At 37.1% G+C, this 23,278-nt stretch overlaps 1 protein-coding gene across 2 annotated transcripts in view; it reads left to right on the top strand.

Annotated features, from left to right (window-relative positions):
* Window positions 1–23,278, top strand: part of Gtf2h2c (GTF2H2 family member C) — a 32,265-nt gene that overhangs the window by 7,035 nt on the left and 1,952 nt on the right. The window contains exons 8-17 of one of the 2 annotated variants that reach the window (XM_031360117.1): window positions 1,270–1,375; window positions 2,660–2,750; window positions 2,870–2,957; window positions 3,398–3,505; window positions 4,435–4,498; window positions 6,451–6,557; window positions 7,102–7,204; window positions 11,891–11,930; window positions 14,675–14,786; window positions 15,482–16,301. In XM_031360117.1, coding sequence (XP_031215977.1) covers window positions 1,270–1,375; window positions 2,660–2,750; window positions 2,870–2,957; window positions 3,398–3,505; window positions 4,435–4,498; window positions 6,451–6,557; window positions 7,102–7,204; window positions 11,891–11,930; window positions 14,675–14,786; window positions 15,482–15,570 — 908 coding nt within the window. In that variant the 3' untranslated portion in view covers window positions 15,571–16,301. Of the gene's footprint in view, window positions 1–1,269; window positions 1,376–2,659; window positions 2,751–2,869; window positions 2,958–3,397; window positions 3,506–4,434; window positions 4,499–6,450; window positions 6,558–7,101; window positions 7,205–11,890; window positions 11,931–14,674; window positions 14,787–15,481; window positions 16,302–23,278 lie in introns of those variants that run through there. The other variant, XM_031360118.1, reaches the window with a different exon arrangement.

The following is a 23,278-nucleotide window of genomic DNA, read 5'->3' as shown; positions in this document are numbered from 1 at the left end:
TCATGGTAGGAAACATGGCAGCATACAGGCTGGTATGGTGCTAGAGATGGAGCCAAGAGTTCCATCTGCAAGCAGCAGGAGACGGTCCCACTGAGTGTGGCTTCAGCATATAGAAGACCTCAAAACCTGCTTCAAAATAATTTCACTGCAAAAAGGAATTGGCATATATTTAGAGGTAGGCTGATTTCTTAGGTAGCTGTTTCTAGGGATCTTGGTTTTATCTAATCTTCATTCTCTCAAGAAAAATGATGTTTTCAATAGCCCCAAGTTTATATGGGAAAGCTTAGAAGTTATCTATGTCTTGTTTATAGCAATGCTATGGTGATGTCTGTCAGCTGTTCTAGAAGCATCGGCAGGCATAGTCCTCCAGTCTTCTCAGATGTTAATGAAAGTAATACAGCTAGCTGCACTTTGTTGGAATCCTCCTTTTTAGATCTTTGTGAGTTCTTATTTTCTTCCCCCAAGAAAAATATGGAATTATGTCATTTTTTATGAATATTTACTTTACTAATAAAAATACATATCTTCCTGCTTTTATCTTTGCTCAGCTACATAAAAATTAATTTTTTTTTTTATTGGTTTTTCGAGATAGGGTTTCTCTGTGTAGCCCTGGCTGTCCTAGAACTCACTGTGTAGACCAGGCTGGCCTCGAACTCAGAAATCCACCTGCCTCTGCCTCCCAAGTGCTGGGATTAAAGGTGTGTGCCACCACCGCCCGGCAAAAATTAGTTTTTTATATCAACAATTTTTCTAAGAACTTTTGGTACTGTTATTTTTGGTTTTTGACACTATGTAGCTCAGGTTGGCCTAGAACTTGTAATCTTCCTATTTCAGAGATGCTAAAATATGAACATACTGATCTTCATAAGTGTAAAGATTGTTCACTGTAGATTAATATTCATTTTAAATGTATATTAATGGATATGGATTTTATATCTAGCAAAAAAATGTAATTTCCAGTATGAAATGAGACTTTTGAACCTCAGTAGTGTTGCACATCTTTAATCCCTATACTCAGGAGGCAGAGTCAGGCAGATCTCTGAGTTTGAGTTCTAGGACAGCCAGAGCTATATAGGGAGATTCTATATCAACAAAACAAATGAGTAAAACAGAAGGTAATAAGACTTCCTGTTAAACATGCAAATTGATACAAGTAGAAGTTGAAGGCATTCTGTTCTTTAAAATCATAGATTTATACAGTTTGGAAACAAAATGCTTTTCCATATTTATATATAGTGTTTTACTAAAAGTTATTTCATTTTATTTTAGGAAATCCAAGGAAACATATAACATCTTTGAAGAAAGCTGTAGATATGACCTGCCATGGAGAACCATCACTCTATAATTCTTTAAGCATGGCTATGCAAACCCTAAAGTTAGTATTTTTTTTTTAAAGATTTATTTATTTATTATATGTAAGTACACTGTTGCTGTCTTCAGACACCACAGAAGAGGGCATCAGATCTCATTACAGATGGTTGTGAGCCACCATGTGGTTGCTGGGATTTGAACTTAGGACCTCCAGAAGAACAGTCAGTGCTCTTAACCGCTGATTCATCTCTCTAGCCCCCAGTAATTTAAAATGTATTTATTTTATTTTTAATTATGTATCTGTGTATGTATATGTGTAAGTGTACTTGAATAAATCAGGTCAGAGAGTCTCAGATCCCTTGGAGCTACACAGGCAGTTATGAACTGCCCAACAATGGGTACTTAGAATTGAACTCAGGGCCTCTGCAAGAACAGTATGTGCTCTTAGCTGCTGAGCCATCTCTCCAGGCCCCATTTCATCTTCTTTCCTTCCTTTGTTCCTTCCTTCCTTCCTTCCTTCTTTCTGTCTTTCTTTCCCTTCCTATTCCCTCTTCTTCCCTTTCTCCTTTCTTCACATCAGTATTTTCCCATGTTGTCCAGGCTGCCCTCCAGCTTGTCGTGTAACCAATGATGACCTAATTCCTGACTCTTCTATCTCTACTTCCCAAATCTTTATACTCTGAGATTACAGGCATGTAAAACCATAACCAGTTTATATTGTTATTTATTATTTTTTCAGATTTTTTTCTGTGAATTGTGTTGAAAGTATATCAACATGGGTCTCTGTGAGGCCTGTTAAAACAAAAGAGTTAAATATCAAAAAACTAAAATGTCATTTATGATGCTTATTTTGGTGTTTTTTGTTTGTTGGTTGGTTTGGTTTTTCGAAACAGTTTCCCTGTGTAATCCTTGGCTGTCCTAGAACTCACTCTGTAGACCATGCTGGCTTTGGACTCGAGATCTGTCTGCCTCTGATTCCCAAGTTCTGGAATTAAAAGCATACTCTACCACTGCTCAATGGTGTTGATTATCTTATATTTTATCAGTTAAAGTGTATCTGTAGTGAGTTTGAAAGATAAAATAAAATTCACAGCAGTACATAAGAGCTAAGAAAAAAATTTTAATTGAGAATTAATTGATTGGCAAGGCATATATTGAACGTTAGTAATTCTAGTACTGCAGAGGCTAAGGCAAGAGGCTCATGAGTTTGAGGTCAACCTGGGCTAAAAATCTATCTATCTTATCTATCTATCTATCTATCTATTCATCCATCTATCTATCCATCTTGGATAGATTCTTAGCTAGTGTGATTTATGTGACCTCTTGGAATGTATCTTTACCTTTATAGACACATGCCTGGACATACAAGTAGAGAAGTACTAATCATCTTCAGCAGCCTTACTACCTGTGATCCATCTAATATTTATGATCTCATCAAGGTAGGATAAAAACTGAAGGCAGACTGTAGCACTAGTTTTCAGAACATTCATTTTCAAGGTTATTATTCATTAAATTTTTTTCCTCCTGAAATCTTTCATGTTTTTTGGAACTTATGAAGACCCTGAAGACAGCTAAAATTAGAGTGTCTGTTATTGGATTATCTGCGGAGGTTCGAGTTTGTACTGTACTCGCTCGTGAAACTGGTGGTATATATCTGCTATCTTCAATAATTATAATTACTGTGTAAGAAATAATTTATTAAATAAGTAGGATGTTTTACAGCATTAAACTTAAACCAATTAAGTCTGTAGTCCAAAATATAGCTGTATTCTTAAACATATTATTGAGTGTTCTAAGCAACTGTTTAAAATGCAAGGAATTCTCAGTAGGTCAGTGTTTTAGAGTTATAACTTTCAAAAAGTTAGCAATCTCACTGTCTGTAATACTTTGTAAAGATTGTGTAGCTTGGCTTTAATTTTAGTTACTATTATATCTACAGACATTGATTGAGAGATTTAAATTATTTTTAAGTGATAATTTACTTAAAATAGTTATAAAATTATATATTTTTATCTAATGAAATTTCTGTAGGTTTTACACAGAAGCGCTTGTCTTTAACCTGCTGTGTTTTACCTTTGCCTGTTAGGCACATACCATGTTATCTTAGATGAAACCCACTACAAGGAGTTGTTAGCACATCATGTGAGCCCTCCTCCTGCCAGCTCAAGCTCTGAGTGCTCACTCATTCGCATGGGTATGTGTCTTTCTTGTGTTGCTTTTACTGTGTGCCTTTTCCTCAAGTCAGGCATACTGCTTTCATTTGTGCAAGTTATCATTTTCAATTTAAGAATTGTTTTCCTACTTGGAATATATTATAATTAAAAAAAATGTTGAAACATGTTTATAAAAAGAGAAATTAAAGCCACCCATCATCCTGTTTGTAGACAACACTTCTGGTCTTGTTAAATTAGAAAGATAAAAAGATACTTTATTTAATGAATACTTGTTGTAAGAAATTTCTTAAATAAGCCATAAAATCTGTATTGTATAATCAAAGTATGTCATACAAACTGTAAAAACAGAAAGTTACAGCATAGTTTGCCAAATTAGTCTGATATTTTTTCAAGGAGTAGAAAATTATTGGTCATAAAAATGATCGTTTTAAATAATCTTTTTTTGAGACAAGTTTACACTATGTAGCTTTGGCTGTCCTGGAACTCACTTTGTAGACCAGCCTGGTCTCGAACTCACTTGAGATCACCAGCTTCTGCCTTCCAAGTACTGCAATTAAAGGTGTGAGTCACTATGCCTAGCATTTGAAAGGATTTTGGTGTGCTTAAAGAGATACTACTGTATCATTTAATACATATTTGGTTGTATTAGAAACTATATAAAACGTGAACTATTTCTTTTTAAATGTGGTATTATTAAATTAAAAGTATAGATATAAATTTTGGAGTGTGAGGTCATATGTAGAGAGATCATTACTCTTTTTCCTCTACTTTTTCTTATACCTTAGAATTAGAGTTTCTTTAAACTATGATAGGCACATATCTACCTCAAAGTCAGGAAAGAGCTTTTATACAGCTTTGTTGACTTTCTGGTAAGAATTCTTATTTATAAAATTCTGGTTTTTGCCTATAAAAGAAATTAATGCTTTATTTTTTTTTTAAACCTATTAAGGATTCCCTCAGCATACCATTGCTTCTTTGTCTGATCAGGATGCAAAACCATCCTTCAGCATGGCGTAAGTAAAGAGCAACTGTCAGTGATAACTTTTTAAATTTATTTTACTTTTATGTACATTGGTGATTTGACTGCATGCATGTCTGTATGAGGGTGTCAGATACCCTGGAACAGGAGTTATAGACACTTGTGATCTGTCATGTAGGTGCTGGGAATTGAACCCTGATCCTCTGGAAGAGCAGCCAGTGTGGTCAACTGCTGAGCTGTCTCTCCAGCCCCCAGTGATAACATTTTAACATTTAAAATTTATTCCTCTAAGTTAGAAGGTCTTAATTTATAATGAGTTTTATAAGCTAGTGTAACTGCATAGCCATTAAAAGAAATGGCCCTCTTTGTGTATGTATATGCTGTGATTGTCAGGATATATTACTAATAAAATGGCAAGGTACAGTGTATAGTGTATTACCCAACATCCAAATTAAAGGTGGGGGCAGGCATGCTAGCTCACATGTGTATTTCTAGGATTCTGGAGACTAAGGCAAGGTGATAGTTTTGAGTTTGAGGTCACTCTGGGCTATAGATTATATTTGTAAAAGCCATAAATAAATGAAATGAAATGGAGATATGAGTAGATGTATATATTTAGATCTTCATTTAAAATGTACATATGAGTAGATGTATATGTATAAGGTACATATATGTATATAATATATATTATGTATACATGTTTACATATAATTCATATAATACATATAATATTCTAATGATTAAAAAAATAATGGAACAGGAAGTTCAAAAATAAAGTTTATTTTGGTGGACGCTTAAGAAACTTAGCACCCTAAGTATTATTTTATTCTCAGAATAAAAAGGGAAAAGAGGGCTGGGGGTAGAGCTAAGTGGCAAAGTACTTAACTTTTCTGCATAAGGCTGAGGTTCAATTCTCAGTTGCACAAAAGACATTTGAGAAAGCCCATAATAATGAGGCTAGATTAAATTAGTAGCTACTAGGCCAGACGTATGATACTTAAAAATTTTTTTTAATAGATCAGTAAGTACCTAAGTTACTTTATTCTAAAATAAAGCTCTATATTTCTGGAGAAAAATAATTAGCACCCAGAACAACACAGATTACAATCTGTCACAGGATGCAGAAGTGACTAGGCCGTCAGCTGTGCTGCTGCTGTACATCACCACATGCCAGCACTTGGGCAGGAGAAAGGAGGGCACAGCAAATTTAAGGCTGGCTTGAGTTATGGAAACACTGGGAAGAGAGGGGAGGAAGAAGGAGATTTGGGGGAGGAGGGTGGGAGGTAGGGGATAGAGAGAAAATATGAGAATGAGAATAACAGAGAAAAATTATAGAATGGAAACAGTGAGAAAACACTTGCTAAAATTAGTAGATGACAGTATTAAAATAGCCAATGTAAATATGCTCTCTAGTCTCTTAAGTGAAGGAGAACTTGAAAATGTATAAAAAGAGGTCAAATCAAGCTTGTAGAAATGAAGAATCTTGTCTGAGATGGAAAGTGCACTGGAGGGGCTGAAGAGATAGTTCAGTGGTTAAGATCGTGTAATGTTCCTCCACAGAACCAGAGTTTGGTTCCTAGCACCTACACTGAGCAGCTCATAACTGCCTGTCAGGGGATCTAACACCTCTGGTTTCTAAGGACACCTGCATTCATGTACACATACCCAGTCAGAGATACACACACATACACGGAATTAAAACTAAACTAAATCTTTCTCTAAGAGAAACTTTAAAATAAAAGGGAAGACAGAAAAAAGAACAGTATTAGTGAGCAACAAGACATATATGTTTTCTAATAAATAATGTATTTTATCTTTTGAGACAGGGTACTACTATGTAGTCCTGGCTGGCCTTGAACTCACTATTAGACTACTCTGGGCTTGAACTTACAGAAATCCACCTGCCTCTGCCTCCTGACTGCTGGAATTAAAACATACTTTCTTTAGCTCTTTTCACCTTTTAAAAATAACTTTTTCCACCCACAGGCATTTGGATAATAATAGCACTGAGCCAGGACTTACATTGGGAGGCTATTTCTGCCCACAGTGTCGAGCAAAGTACTGTGAGCTTCCTGTTGAATGTAAAATATGTGGTAAGAACCCTATTATTCCTTATTAAGTAAATTAGCATTAAATAAATTCATAATTATATAGCTGTTGAAATAAACATAAATGTTGAATCTTGCTTATTATATATTTAATTTGTATAAAGAAAAATAGATCGCTTTTATCATTCACACTCTAGTACTTCATTTCTAAGAATAAACATGCCATCACAGAAGTTTCCTGATCCTCTTTCTGATTAATGTTTTCTTTAAAAGCACTATGATAATTTTAATAGGCACTTTTTGGCTCTTTGGGTCATGTTTTGAGTGACAGATTGAATTCTATCCTGAAATCTCTTTTTATGGCTACAGCTAAAAAGTACTCAGGGTCCTAAAAATCCTTGAGTGCTAGATATGTAGTACAGTATGTATGTAGCTTTTCTAGTGTGTGTGAGGCCCTACAGTTGATCCCCATCGCTAGAAAAATAGAAATGAAAACACTTGAAAGTGTTTTTCTAAGTATATCTTTAGACTTTTTAGCCTTTGTCTTTATGAAGCTAGGCTTACTAATGTTTCTGTCTTTATGCGTTAGGTCTTACTTTGGTGTCTGCACCTCATTTGGCAAGATCTTACCATCATTTATTTCCTTTGGATGCTTTTCAAGAAGTTGCCCTAGAAGAATATAAAGGAGAAAGGTAAATGAATTTTGATTAATTTATATGTCACAATGGTAAACTAGTGATTGAAACAACTCCTTAAGGTCATATTAATTTGTAAGATTTCTAATATTGAAAATGAGATGTAGAATACTCTATTTTTCCAGCAATCTGTTTATTTCCCTAAACTCACATATTTATAGTTAAAAGTAATATATAGCTGTGCAGTGGTGGCGCATGCCTTTAATCCCAGCACTTGGGAGGCAGAGGCAGGTGGATTTCTGAGTTCGAGGCCAGCCTGGTCTACAGAGTGGACCCAGGGCTACACAGCGAAACCCTGTCTCGAAAAAACCAACCCCCCCTCCCCCCCAAAAAAATATAAAGAGTATAGTAATAAAGAGTAAGTTAAGAGTAATGATATATTGGTTTGGTGGGGAGTGGAAGCTGGGGTGGGGGCTAGAAAGATGGCTCAGTGGTTAGGAATGTGCACTGCTCTTAGAACCAGGTTAGGTTTCTAGCACCTAGCGCCTGCACTCTCAGCCCTAGGAGATGCTATACCTGTATTTTCTGAGGCCTTTAATAAAATGGTCCTGCCAGTGGCCAGTTTTCAGCTGTCAGTAGTTTAACAACCACCCCCAAAATTTATGAATACCTAACAGCTGGCCTTGAATATTACTGAAGAGAAAAGGCTAGCTAAACATAATCAAGAACCTGTGGTTATTTTCTTACTGACATTTCTAGTAGTAAAAGCTGAAGTGGAAGTGGTTGGTTGATTATAGATTCTTTTTTTTTTTAGGAAATGAATCTTTACTATTTCTAAAAGCATCAGCATTTGGGAACTTTTGATCACAAAATAATTATATTTTTCATATATAATAATTCAACACTTTTCACACTTAAAGATATAATAATAACTCATCACTTTTCATATTTAAAGATAGTATAGAAGAAACTTAATATGCAGATGAAGAGATGGCTCGGTGGGTAAGGATACTTACTATGCAAGAGTGAGACTTGAGTTTGGATACCCAGCACCCACATAAATAATGCTGGACGTGGACTCACATTCTTGTAATTTCAGCGTTGTAAGGCAGAGACTGGAGGATTCCAGGCATTCCGTAGGCCAGCTAGCCTAGCCATCCAGTGAGCTCCAGGTTCAGTGAAAGACCTTGGTTCTTAAAATAAGGTAGAGAGTGATTGAGGAATACACCCTATACCAACCTCTGGCCTACTCATGTATGCACCACCTACACTACATATGCAAAAGAAGTAATTTCAAATAAACATGTCTAGATCAGTCTTGCTTTTCAAATTGCATCATATTTCTTGGTTGTATTATGTGACTTACATAACCAATTGCCTTATATTAACTATTTAAGATTATCTCTTTGCTATTAACAAGCCCATGTCTGTATCTCTAAATATTTGTACAAGAATATGCAGGACAAATTCTCAGGTGGAATTATTGAGTCAAAAGTTATATGAGTTTTGGTAGATGTTGTAAATTTGTCCTTTAAAGAGGCTTTATATATTATTTACCCATACTTCACTGATACTAGATAGTATGAACTTTTTTTTGATATTGGTTCAAACTGGCAACTCAAAACCAAAGTTGCATTGTTTCAGGTTTCAGGTAAGTGTGAACTTAATGAAAAAGTCTAGTAGATGGATTCAAAGATAGAGTTGAAGAAAGATGGCAGGATAAAAAGGTGTTAATGAGGTGTAAATAGGAGAGTTAAAGATGATACAGATGAATTTATATAGAAGGCTCACTGTCAGAATAATGTGAAAAAGAAAGATACATTGTAGGGTAGGAAATCATTGAGTAGTTCAAGGAAGTATTTTCCTTTTAAAAAACATAATTTTCTACACAGTTGTGAAAGTTTAAAATATGTAGCAAAACACTAACACTATTAGCCACACCAGGTGCTAACCAGGGCATTCACCCTCAAATTTTTTAGGGAAAAGTACAACTGACTTGAATCATATCCCCTGGTAAGCTGTCAGCTTTGTGTCTATAAAAACGTAAAGATGTGAGGTCTCAAAAAGTCTCTTTTGGGGGAGGCCTGGCCTAGTACACAAAGGCATCTGCCACCGAGCCTGATGAACTGAGTTCAATCCCAAGGACCCACATGATAGAAGGAGGGAGTTGACTCCACAAGATGTCCTGTGTTCCAAATGTACACCATAGCACACAAGTGCTCACACACATATACACACACAGATAAATAAAATGTTATAAAAATTGCTTAGCTGAAAAGAGATACTTTAGGGGAAGTTCTAGAGGAAGCAGGACTGAGAAGGAGATCTGAGGATGTGGGGTCTGAGGATCTGCCTCTAACGGCAAATAAGCCAGAGGAAGCTTTAGGACAATGAGAGGAGATGAGGATGATGGCTGTTCCAGGGAGAGTCAGTCTTTGGAATTCTCCAAGAAACATGTCTTGAGGGGATGAAAACAATATTATTTTCTGAGAGTTAAATGTATTCAGAGGCTGTCTAGGCTATTCAGGGAAAGATTAGAGCTAAATTGTGCCAGTTATGTAGGAAAGTAAGCTTGGAATTAATTATCACCAAAGGAAAATTAGGGGCTGAGGAGATGGGCCCAGTTGTTCAGTATTGCTGTGTGAACAGTATGTCTAGAGTTTAAATCCCCAGCACTTGGGTAAAAAGCTGGGCCTATCAAGTGTGTACCTATAATCTTAGCACTGGGGGTGGGCACACTGGGGCTGGTTGGGCAATTAGTATAGCCAATCAGTGAGCTCCAGGTTCAATAAGAGACATTATCTTAAAAATAACTTTGAATTGGGTAAAACAAAACAAAAATAAAATGGAGTGATAAAAAAAAAAAACACCAGGGTAATGACCTGTGGCTTCCACGTATACCTGCACATGCACCATCACACATTCGTACCATACACGTGAACATGCACACATACTTGTCAGAGCTGAAATATTTATATGTGGAATAAATTAAAAAGTGAATGTTGTTTTGTACAAGTTGGTGGTTTAATTATATAGAAATACCAAAGTTGGGTAATGGTGGCACATGGCAGGCCGCTGTCTATGAGTTCAAGTTCACCCTGGCCTATCAAGCAAGTTCCAGGATAGCCAAAGCTACACAGAGAAACTCTGCCTCAAAAAACAAAATAAATAAATAAATTAATTAATTAATTAATTTTTTTTTTTTAAGATTTATTTATTTACTATATGTGAGTACACTGTAGCTGTGTTCAGACACACCAGAAGAGGGCATCAGATCTCATTACGGTGGTTGTAAACCACCATTTGGATGCTGGGATTTGAACTCATGACCTTTGGAAGAGCAGTCGGTGCTCTTACCCGCTGAGCCATCTCTCCAGCCCCATTAATTAATTTAAAAATAAGTAAATAAAAAAAAGGAAAGAGAGAGAGAAAAAAGGAAATATATACATGTACACATTATTGGATCAAGAGGGTTAAAAGAGGGTTAAAAGAGAAATTCTTGCATAGTTGAAGGTTCATAGCTAGTACTTATAAATAAAACTGCACACTTAATAAGTGTGTCAGCTAAATTTTTAAAAACAATTTTGTTATTTTTCACTTATATGTATATGTTGACATATGGATGTGAGTATAGGTGCTGGTAGAGACTAGAGGCTTTGGAACCCCTTGGAACTGGAGGTTGTGAGCCATCTGATGTAAATACTGGGAATAGTAGCATGTGCTTTTAACTGCTGACCATCTTTTTTTTTAAATGTTAAAGGTAAGGGCCTGGAGAGATGGCTCAGTGGGTAAGATCACTGACTGCTCTTCCGAAGGTCCTGAGTTCAAATCCCAGCAACCACATGGTGGCTCACAACCACCTGTAATGAGACCTGACGCCCTCTTCTGGTGTGTCTGAAGACAGCTACAGTGTACTTAATTATAATAATAAATAAAATCTTTTTAAAAAAATGTTAAAGTTTCTTCAGGGGAGGTAGAAATAAAGTGAAGAGAATAAAATCAAAGATTGCTGGGGATTTTTTGTTTTGTTTTTTGGTTGTTTTTCCTATGACAGGGATTTTCTGTGTAGCTTCGGCTATCCTAGAACTTGCTCTGTAGATCAGCCCGGCCTTAAGCTCAGAAATCTGTCTGCCTCTTCCAGGAGTAAAGGTGTGTGCTACCACCCCCTGGCTAAGATTGCTGTTTGGTAATAAATTCTAAGAACCTGTGGACAGGGATGATGTTATTGATTTTAGAGCTTTATACATGCTAAGCTTGTATTCTACTACAAAGGTATATACCAGCCCCAGTCAAGAACTCTAATTCTTTAAACAAGTTCTGAAAAACAAACATATATCCCTTATATGTAACAAATTCCTTGGCGTACTCATCTAGGAAACGTACCATATTTGGGATAACTGATAGATAGTTTTCAGATAGTTTTCTGTAGGCATCAAATTCTTATAGAAAGTATATGTATAATGAAAATAAGAACTAAATTTTAGGCTCTGTGATGACCTGGGCCATATTGTATATATTTTCTTCTTGTTCTTAGGAATTATAAACAGAGTTATTATATATACTGTAAAGGACAACAGTCTAGGCAATAATAAGAGTACTGTAACTCATATTGAAAGATCAAAAAAAAACCCCACTAATTACTTTCTAAGACTCTCTCTAAAAGTCACATGTAAATATAATTATTTATTAAATTATTTTAGTGAGTGAAAACTAGAAAAATGATTCTCAAACTTTCTTTTTCAGGTTTTGTTATGGATGTCAGGGGGAATTGAAAGACCAACATGTAAGTTTATTGGCTTTTTCAACATTAATACACAAGAAATAATATACAAGAAATATTGAAACAGTGACACCATAAGAAGTTATAAGTGGCCGGGCAGTGGTGGCACACACCTTTACTCCCAGCACTTGGGAGGCAGAGGCAGGTGGATTTCTGAGTTCGAGGCCAGTCTGGTCTACAGAGTGAGTTCCAGGACAGCCAGGGCTACACAGAGAAACCCTGTCTCGAAAAACCAAAAGAGACAGTAAAATGGAAACAAAATAATTTAAATACTTTTGTCATTCTCATTCTTATTTTACTACAGAGAGATTTTAAATACTTTTCAGTTTTTCAAGTAAAGTTGCATTTAGTTTAGAAATATTAAAAATATAGTGTTATACTTTAGAATGTGTTATAACTTATTTTGAAATTAGCATTATGATTTTATAAATAAAACATTGTGCGAATAATAAAATTCTTTAAACTGTTTTTGAAGACAGAGCCAGGTGCAGAGGCTTGTATCTATGATCTCAGCTACTGAGATGGTAGGCAAAGAAAACACGTGAACCCAGGAATTCAAGGCCATCCTGGGCAGCATAGTGAGCTCTCATCTTAAGACAGGAGTTTAAAGCTGGGAATGGGCTCAGTGCTGAGATCACAGGCTAGGACTACTGTGCCATGCTTGTTCTCACAAATAAAACAGTTCTGTTAAGGTAGGTATAGTAGCAGGTGTGTAATATCTTGATTGTTCAGAGACTGAGCCAGGAGGATCCTAAATTCAGGACCAGTCTGGACGATGTAGTCCTTCCTATCTCTCAAAACAAACAAACAATAAAGTAAATAGAGAAAAAAATTTTTTTCTTTTTATTAAATTTTATATGCCTTGGCACTGGTGGGGTATTTTACCTACATAATATGCATGAAGCCCTGGGTATGAGTCTCTAAGTTGGAAAAAAAAAACTTTTTACATTTTTCTTTGTCATTAGTAGCTTCAGCCTCACCAAAACCACTTTAGAAAATCATTTGGTAGTATTAAAATTTACTATTAGTGTATTAGAGAGTATAATGTGTATGTCAGAGTGTGAGCCCATCGATGCCATAGTGCATGTGTGCAGGTCAGAGGATAATGTTTGGAAGCTAGCTTTCTCCTTCAACCTTTATATGAGTTCTGGGGATAAAACTTCATGTTTGCATGGGAAAGTGCTTCATCCTTTGAGCTCTCTTCATCCATCCATCCATCCATCCATCCATCCATCCATCCATCCGTGCATCTGTCTGTCAGTTCGTCCCTAAATACACAAGGAAAGCCTGCTCTGTCTGTGTATTACTATGTGTTTTCAGGTTTGACCATTGATAATTGGGTAACCTGTTGGGAAGACTATTCTCCCACTGTCAGTGTCCCATGGTGTGGCTGAGGCCCCATGGGCTTCCCTGTATCCATGTTAACATGTTTGTTGTCCTTGTTCATGTTTAGGCAGTTACAAAATCAAGTGTGATGGGTGTGTCTAACATTCCTGGGAGATGCACTATCACAACAGACTCCCCATTTCTCTCGATTTTTTTCAAAGTTTTATTTTATTTATTTATTTATTTATTTATTTATTTTGTTTTTTGAGACAGGGTTTCCCTATGTAGCCCTGGCTGTCCTGGAACTCTGTAGTCCAGGCTGGCCTGGAACTCAGAAATCCCCCTGCCTGTGCCTCCCAAGTGCTGGGATTAAAGGCGTGCGCCACCACTGCCTGGTCATTTCTCTGGATTTTACAATCTTTCTTTCCCCTCTTTTGCAATGATCCCTGAGCTTCAGGTGCAGGAGCTGTATTGTAGATGTGTCAGTTGGGACCAGGATCCACAACCCTGCATTTTGATTGGTTGTGGTTTTCTGTATTGGTCTCCATCTTTTGCAAAGAGAAGTTTCCTTGATAAGAGATGAGGACTACTTTTCTGTGAGTATAAGGACCAACATCATCAAAGCTACTCTTTAGGAAGGAAGCTTTCAGGTAGTTTTCTGAGTACTAGCTTTCGTGTTACAAGCAGGCTCCATTTGTCAGTTTTAAAGAATACATTTTTACACATTTGAAATGTAGTCTATTTTTAATCTGTATGTTATTACTCTAGGATATTAGCCCATATATGTAATACTGATTAAATAATATAATTTTTTAAAAAAATTCTTATATTCCTTATGTGTATCATTTGATATACTCTTGTATTTTTTTTTTGCCTCCCCTCCCCCAACAGTCTTGTAGCCCAAGCTGGTCTGGAACTTGATATGTGGCCTAGGATGACTTTGAATTTATGATCTTCCTGCCTCCACTTTCCAAGTGCTAGAATTATATGTGTGTGTTTACCCTCCCAGCTCTGTTTGCCATATACTGCAATTGAAAGGCCATTCTCTAAGAGCCACTCCTTACTCCCTTTTTTTTTTTTTTTTTGAGACAGGGTTTCTCTGTATAGTCCTGCCTGTCCTGGAACTCACTGTGTAGACCAGGCTGGCCTTGAACTCAGAAATCCACCTGCCTCTGCCTCCCAAGTGCTGGGATTAAACTGCCTGGCCACTCCTTACTTCTAAGGACAGGCTTAAGAGGGGAAAAAAATGTGTGAGGTTTCAGGAAATTGTGTTAGATTTAATACATTGGGGTTAATAAAGTGTGTAGGAGGGTAACATTGAAGAATATAGAGAGCAAGGCAACTGAATTGTCTTTTGGCTATGCGGTTCTTAACTTTTAGAAACTAATTTTGTTTATTTGCCTTTCTCTTTTCCATTGCAGGTCTATGTTTGCACAGTGTGCCAAAATGTTTTTTGTGTGGACTGTGATGTCTTTGTTCATGACTCTCTCCACTGTTGTCCTGGCTGTATTCATAAGATCCCAACTCCTTCAGGTATTTGATTCCAACACAAAGAACACACACATTGAGTGGGTTTAAAAACAAAACAAAACTTGTAACTGTAAATAAAATGATTCTTTGAATAAATTGTTCTCTAATTAAAACATGAAACACTTTGAAAGAAGGTCTGATTTGAGAAACTTTTAACTGTGAAAATAGAGTATTTTTATTTGGATTCTTATCACTGGTATGCATTAAAATTTAATTTTATTTTCTATTATTTTGAGCCATTTTTATTCTAAGTCATTAGTATATATGTAAATTACTTATAATGATTAAGTTGATGTCATAATCTCAGTTTTTTCATTTTAGATTTTTATTTACATGCATGTATGAGTGTCTACATGAGTTTGTTTACCCACAGGGGTCAGAAGAGGGCATGAGATTTCCTGGAAGTGGTTACAAGGCAGTTGTAAACTGCCCAGTGTGGGTGCTGGGAACTGAACACAGGTCCTGTGCAAAAGCAGCAAATGTTCTTAATCATTGCCATTTGTCCAGCTCTAAAGTATGCTCTTTTTTTTTTTTTTAATTGTAGACTGTATACTATCATAAAACAGACTTTATTTTGGGAAATCAATTTCTAATTATAGCAAGTTTTACTTTCAGAAATAAATCTACAGAACAACACATTCTAGTTCACCCTTACATTACCTGATATGCTGAACAAAGAATGTTCTTATTCTTTGTAGGAGTTCCTTCTTTACACTGTCAGGTACCAGGGTTCTCTGCCTTTTGGAGTGATTTCAACCACCAAGTCATCAACAGTACCACGTTCTAGTCCTTTTTCTTTAATTACCTCTATATAGTGTGCCTTCATCTGATCCTTCTAGCCGCACTCAATTAATTTAGATTTCTATTAACTTTTGGTTAGTCACTGCTTTCATCTACACATCTTTGTTCATCTTGCTAACTGACATCACCTCAGACAAGGGCCATCCCTTCCCAGTGACTAAATTGACCCTTTTGCTGACGACCCTTACCTACCACACTGTTCCCAAAAAATGCTATTTAAGAAAAAAATCCAAACAAACTATGCATGCACACAAATGAATACAACCCTCCCCCCCACACCCACACACACAGAGTTAAGTTAGAGTCCAGTCTACTAGATGTTTCTCCCAGGATTCATATTCACTGAGTCTAGACTCAGTGGTTCTTTTTTAAAATTACTTTTAAATTAAAAACAATTTTTTATTATAAAAGAACACTGCAAATAAATACACCCCCCAAAACAGACCCAAAGACTGTACAACTCAGTGAACTTCTTTACAATTTGAATAGCTAGTTGGAACAGAAGCTATAGAGCCAGCCTCACACTGGATTTTATACTTAACTATTGAATGCATTTTTATACACATCCGCTATGCAAACTAAAAAAAGCCCTGTCACAGTTGGAACTAGAGAGACAGTTAGCTTTCTTTTTTTTCTTTTTTGTAATACCTTTCATTTTTTTTATTTTGTCATATTCTTTAAATATTGTAACAATAAAAATGAGTATTACAAAAGTTGATATAAAACAACAATCAATTGAACAGTCTTATGTAGATGCTTGTCTACAGCAATACTGAAAATATATACATTTTTCTCAATATAAATTTTAAATAACTCCAAACATATTAACTGTATATTTTAAAATAATACATCACTACTAGCTTTTTTTTTAAAATGAACATAAATAGATAAAGTCTTTTTGTTTGTTTTGTTTTTAGTAGAGCTCAAAATCTTGACTCTTACTGTGGTACAAGCCCAAAATAAGGACAATTTTTAGGACAGTTAGCTTTCTATCCTTTCACACTTTGAATTTATCTCCTGCTTGCAGTCCTTCCGAATCCTCTACGACTTAGGCTTTCTTCTTCCTTTCCTGTATGTTGTACTGTCCCCACTTACTCATCTGTTTATAAGTACACATCTATTATTGGCTGTATTCTGCATATGAAGAACATGCTCCTTTTTCTGAGGTCATGTGGCCTCACTTAATATTATACATTCTAAGTCCATCCATTTTTCTGCAAATGTTGCAATCACTTTGATTTTGTGTGTGTGTCTGTGTGTCTGTGTTGGGGGGGCAGGTTGGCGGTCCTGGAACGCACATATACTAGGCTGGGCCTCGAACTTAGGCCTGCTTCTGCCTCCAGAGTGCTGGGGTTAAATTGTGCACCACCATTGCCTGACGTAATCACATTTTTCTTTGGAGCTAAATAATAGTCCATTTTTATTTGTATATCACATTTTCATTATCCATTCATATGTTGATGGGCAGTGAGGTTGATTCTAATTCTTTGCTATAGTGAATAAAGCAATAGTAAATATGGGAAATGTCTCTCTGGTAAGATCCAAAGTTCCCTGGGTATATGTGAGGAGTATGGGAATCATACAGTAGTCCTATTTTTAATTTTTTTTTTTCAAGACAGGGTCTCTCTGGCTCTTTTGGAACTTGTTCAGTTTTGTAGACTAGGCTGGTCTTGAACTCACAGAGATCTACCTACCTCTGCCTCCTGAGTGCTAGGATTAAAGGCATGTGCCACCATGCCAGGCTTCTATTTGTAACTTTTTGAGGACAATCCAAACTCCCTTCTACAGTGGCTGTTTTAGTTTGCACCCTTACCAACAGTGAATAAGGGTTTCTTTCTGTCTATATCATTTTCAGTGTTCATTAGATTTATTGATGGTAGCCCTGCTGGAGTTAGATGGTATCTCAGCATTTTCCTGATGGCTAGGGATACTGAACACTTTTTAATAAAAATATTTATGGCTCTTGTGGGATAGTCACCCGAGAAGGCAACAGAGGTGTTAGTAATTTGTAAGATATGCTTCTAGCACAGTCAGAATAGTCTTTATCTCTTACTCCTACCATGCTTAGAAGAAAGACCTTGAATGTCTCATCTTGAAAAGCCACCAGCGCCAGTCTGTGGTGGTGCACACCTTTAATCCTAGCACTTCAGAGGCAGAGGCAAGTGGATCTCCGAGTTCAAGGACAGCCTGGTTTACAGAGTGAGTTCTAGGACTACAATAGAGTCAAGGCTACATAGAGAAAAAACAAAACAAAACCAACTGACCAAGCAATAAAAGGAAGAAGAAATAAAAGTCACCAGAATGTATTAGAGAATGTGGTAGCTAGTTTTTTAATTTTTCCTTATTTTTTCTTTTTTACATCTCCGACCCAAGTTTTTCCTCCCTACTCTCCTCCCAGCCCCTCCCCCACATTCCCTCTTCGAAGAGGGGGGCCTCAATCTACACTTTTTCCATTTATATTCAGAACAGGGTAGGACTCCCATGTATATCAACCAAATTTAGCATTTCAAGACTAGGTACCTCCAGTTGTCACCTTGTTGAAATCTAGAATCACCTCAGGGGACAGCCTCAGTTGAGGAGTTCTCTAGATCAGGTTGCCCTCTGGTCGTGTATGTCTTGGAATTACCTTGTTAATTGATGCAGGGAGACTTAGCCCATTGTTGGTGGAACCTTTCTCTGACATGGAGTTCTGAATTAGCTAGATGGGCATAAGCAGCAAGCTAGTAGGCAGCATGGGTACATTTATTTCTATCTGCTTTTGGCCATGGCTATGATGTGACCAGCTGTCTTAAGCTTATCATCGGGTGACTTCCTTGCTGTTAAGGACTGAAATTTTAGCCAAATCCTTCCTCTCTTTGTTTTGCTTTCTGTTGGAACATTTTATCACCTCAACAGAAATGAAATCAGAGCAAAGACTTAAACTCATTGTCTGAGAGAGAGGATAGTCCCAGTTTTAGATTTCATTTCCATGTTTGATAAGGTTAAGATGAATATTGTCATAATGTTTCAAAAGGAATTACTTTTTTATAATCATTTAGAAAAATATTAGTCTTCCTTAAAGATTACAGAAGTAGAAGCTTGAGTGTGTTTCTTAGCATAAGAGCACATGTTTAGTGTGTGTAAGGGCCTAGTGACCATCCCTAGCACACATACACACACACACAGAGAGAAAGAGAGAGACAGAGAGAGAGAGAGAGAGAGACAGAGAGACACAGAGAGACACAGAGACAAAGACAGAGACAGAGAGAATGGTAATTAAAACTTGGGTCTTGCCTGGCAGTGGTGGTGCACGCCTTTAATCCCAGCACCTGTGAGGGCAGAGGCAGGCAAATTTCTGAGTTCGAGGCCAACCTGGTGTACAGAGTGAGTTCTAGGACAGCTAGGGCTACACAGAGAAACCCTGTCTTGAAAAACAAAAAAACTTGGGTCTTTAATTTCCTATTTCCTTCTTGTAACTTCATAATATATTAATTTGATATTCTTCCACTAAGTGTGTACTTTCTTGGGGAAGGGGTCATGTATTAGGGACTCAAGTCAAATGTGTACATTTTCACTTCATTTTCTCTAGTGCTGTAGTTTAAACACAGTCTCCTGCATGCTAGACAAGCATTTTATCCTGAATTAGCCCTAAGCCCTTCATATTCTTGTCATTCAGTCTGACAATTTTTATCTTTTAATTAAAGCACTTAGTCTATTTACACTTAGTATGTAAATTAAATTAATACATAGTACAATAAATATACTTAGTACCCTTATATTCAAGTATACATGTAACCACTGATTTTTGGGGGAGTCAAAATATACCTTGTGGTATTAGTTTAAACCATCGTATCTTCTGAATTGTATTTTTAAGCCTTCTAAATTTTTCCTGATTAGTTAGAAGCTTGTATGTTGCTTTTATTCTTTTAGTGGAATTTCTAAACTTGAGTTCCCTAGAAAATAACATAAGACAAAGATAAAGTATTGTTACTTCATTTGAGAGGTGCCAGTCTTGGGATTGATGTTGAGGAAGAACAGAGAAAATGCTAGGGGAAATACTGTGTGTTACAGTGTGTTAGCACGGTGGTCAGGCTTCATGACAAGCTGTGAGTAAATGCAGGCACCTCCCAGCAAATGTGCCTTCTTGGAATGTGCAGTTATAAAGAGGGCCACAAAGAGACACCTCTGAGTAGCCCATAGCAGGGAGAGAAAAATTAATCGTCTGTCTGTCGTCTGTCTGTTGTGTGTGGAGGTGAAGGTGGTTGCATGCTTGCCTTCCCTTGCATGTTGGAGGTCAGAAAACAACTTACAGCTAACAGTTTCAGCTTCCACCAGGAAGGTCCAGGGATGAAACCCAGGTTGTCAGGTTTGGCAGCAAGCTGCTTTACCTGCGGAGCCATCTTGCTGGTATGAGCCACTACACCTAGTTTTATTTGATGCTGGGAATCAAACCCAAGGGTATATACTTGTGAATCAAGCACTCTCCCATCTGAACTACATGCCTGGCTCTCATTTTAATATTGTGGTATTGTGTACAGCTGTGAAAGGTGCAGTGACAACTCAGGACAGGTAGACTTGGTGACTGCAGGTTGGACTCCTGCCAGCTAAGGAAGCTGAGCAAGGCCAGCCGTGCTGGAGTAGAAGGTAAGCCTCAACTCTGAAAAGAAAAGACGCAAGGGAATCTGAGAAGGCGTCAGGAGTTTGCCTTCTGATCATCATAAAGTACAACAACCTAAAGTGAATGTGTCCCTTACTACCCCTCCCACAGACAATAAAAGGATCAAAATAACCTTAATTCATTTGACTCCTTCCTCAAATATATTTATTATATATTTCATTTTTTTTCTGTTTTACAAGATATTAATATGCATTAATCAGTTACTGTTTATTAAAATATAATATATTTACCACATTCTTGGCTCTTCTTTAAAGTCCATTTAAGATTTCTTTTTATACTTTAATCATAGTAACATTCAAAATGTAGTATATACTATATATTTGAGTGAGTAAAAATAATATAATCAAAAGAAATACTGGGAACTAGTAGAAATCATTAAGTCTAAATATAAGATCAACAGAATTTATAGATCTTGAAGTAGATTGATAAAAAAGAAGATCAAATTACTAACATCCAAAATAAGATGAAGGCTGATGAAATGACCCAGAGGCAAGTGCCATTAGGCCCAGTGACCTGAGTTCAGTTTCTGGGGCTCACAAGGTAGGAGGGAAGTGATTGCTGCAAGTTGTCCTCTGGAGTCCGCACATGTGCTGTAGGGAAAAGATAAATAAAAGGTGATCTAGATGGGCTGGAGAGATGGCTCGGCGGTTAAGAGCACTGACTGCTCTTCTGAAGGTCCTGAGTTCAAATCCCAGCAACCACATGGTGGCTCACAACCATCTGTAATGAGATCTGATGCCCTCTTCTGGGGTGTCTGAAAAAAAAAAAGATGATCTAGGTAAGATGGTGAACTGCAATTACAGCACTTGGGAAGCTGAGGCAAGAGGGTTGCCTCAAGTTCAGGGTCATCTTGGGTTAAGGTAAGATCTTGTGTCAAAAAAAACAAAACAAAACAGGAAATGAAAGATACAATTCTAAAATGTCAGAATTTACATATTCATCCCCCAAAGAAATATTCATCTCGTAAGCCCGTGTAGTGACACATGTCTTTAATCCTAGCACTTGGGAGCAGAGGCAGACCTAGTCTACATAGTTCTAGCACAGCCAGGGCTATGTAGAGAGACTGTCTCAAAAAAAGAAAACAGACAAAAAAGCATCTTCTCTTTTTAACTAGTTCTCTGGTTCAGTGGAAATCCTTTTTAGTTGTGTAGTTGTTTGACTTCAGCATCCCTTTCCCTTTATTTTAAAGAGACACAGTAGAGGCTGGGTGTGGTGGCATACTCCTTTAATCCCAACATTGGGAAGGCAAAGACAGAGACAGTTGGATCTCTTAGTTTGAGGCTAGCCTGGTCTATATAGCAAGTCTCAAGACAACTAGATCTGTTTCAAGAAAGGAAAAATGGCCAGGTGGTGGTGGTGCATGCCTTTAATCCCAGCACTTGGGAGGCAGAGGCAGGCGGATTTCTGAGTTCGAGGCCAACCTGGTCTACAGAGTGAATTCCAGGACAACCAGGGGGCTACATAGAGAAACCTTGCCTCGGAACCCCCCACCCCCCTCCAAAAAAAAAAAGGAAAAAAAAAAGAGAGGAAAAATAATGGGGAAGGAGAGTCAGTTTTTCTTAAGAGTAATGGAGTATGTCCACTGTTAGGCTGATCACATTCCACTGGATGTTATCAAGAGTATGAGTGGTACAAATTAGACTTGATGAATTATTTAAAAATAGACTCAAAGTTGAGGGTTAAGGAGTTAAGGATGGATCTGGGAGGCATATGGATCTGGGAGGCTCAAATTGCATTGTATGAAAATTTCAAAGAATTAATTTTTTTTCAGAGACAAAACATTTGTTGAAACAAAAGGCAGAGCTTCAGCTATTCACTAAAAAGAACAGTAAGCATTTTTGCAAGATTATGATACAACTTCCTCCTTATTATACCCATGTTCATGTCCATCTCTGTAATGGTTAGAAAATTCATACCATGAAGCAGCTTCCTGAATGTGGAGAAAGAAGGGCACTACTAGCCATTTGGGAAATATGTTAGTGGAATCTCTGGACCTTCAGTAAGTTACAGAGTTTAGGAGAAAGGCAGGAAGTTTGAGTTCCTAGGCCTATATGAGGAAACAAAGGGATTTCCTTCTGGGGAGTACTCCTAGTGCCTTAACAGTTCTTGTGGGTTCAGATCTACAAGGACAGAGGACTCATTTAACTCTTCTCAGAGGAGAGGTTATTAACAAGGTGGACTACGGACTCTGTTTATTTGTGTGAATTGCTGCTTGAGTCACACCTCACAGCAGGATCCTAGAAACAATATACTTCATTTGTTACTTATTAAAGTACTCAACAGACCTTATATATTGTATATATTCAAGAGTTGAAGCATTAGGGATATACATAATGAAAAGAAGACAGTGTAAGTGCCAATAGAAGACCCATAAAGAAGTTCATGTGAAAGTGCTAACAGTATGCCCAGTGTTAATGGCACTGGAAGGGAAGAGCTGTGCTGGGTCTGACTCCGGTTATGGTAGTGGTAAATTCCTGAAGGTACCAGTCACATCTAAAGGACACTGTTTCCGAGGAGCTCAGCATGATAGGAGGGAGGTGGTCATTTTTGCTTCACACCTGCTTATGTCTTTTGAATTTTATTCATAGGCATTTGCTCAAAAATTAGAATAAGGTGTTTAAAATGAGGAAAACTATGGGTTGGCTCCAGGCTGTTCCTTTCCACACCCCCTGCTGTATTCTGGGAATGTTGTTCCTCTGTTGCTATGCATTTTAAAGACAGATTTATCTGATTTATGAGTCGGGGTTTCCCTATATTGCCCAGATTGCTCTCAAACTCTTGGATACAAGTAATCTCCTTGTTTTGTTCTGAGTAGCTGGGACTATACATATTTACCATTAGCTTGATTTCAAAACCTGGCAGTTTTTCTTTGTGTGTGTGTCATTGTGTATAGTTTGGGTATGGGTGTGGTTATGTGCTTGTACAGGCCAGAGGATAACCTTGGGTGTCATGCCCCAATAATTTTTTGAAAGATATTCTTTGAAACAGAGTCTTTTATTGGCTTGGAAATCATTTCTTTTCTTTTCTTTTTTTTTTT

This window comes from Mastomys coucha, unplaced genomic scaffold (assembly GCF_008632895.1).
Source record: "Mastomys coucha isolate ucsf_1 unplaced genomic scaffold, UCSF_Mcou_1 pScaffold8, whole genome shotgun sequence".
Lineage (NCBI taxonomy): Eukaryota > Metazoa > Chordata > Mammalia > Rodentia > Muridae > Mastomys > Mastomys coucha.
Note: the sequence above shows the minus strand (reverse complement) of the source record. Positions and strands in the feature narration are given on the sequence as shown.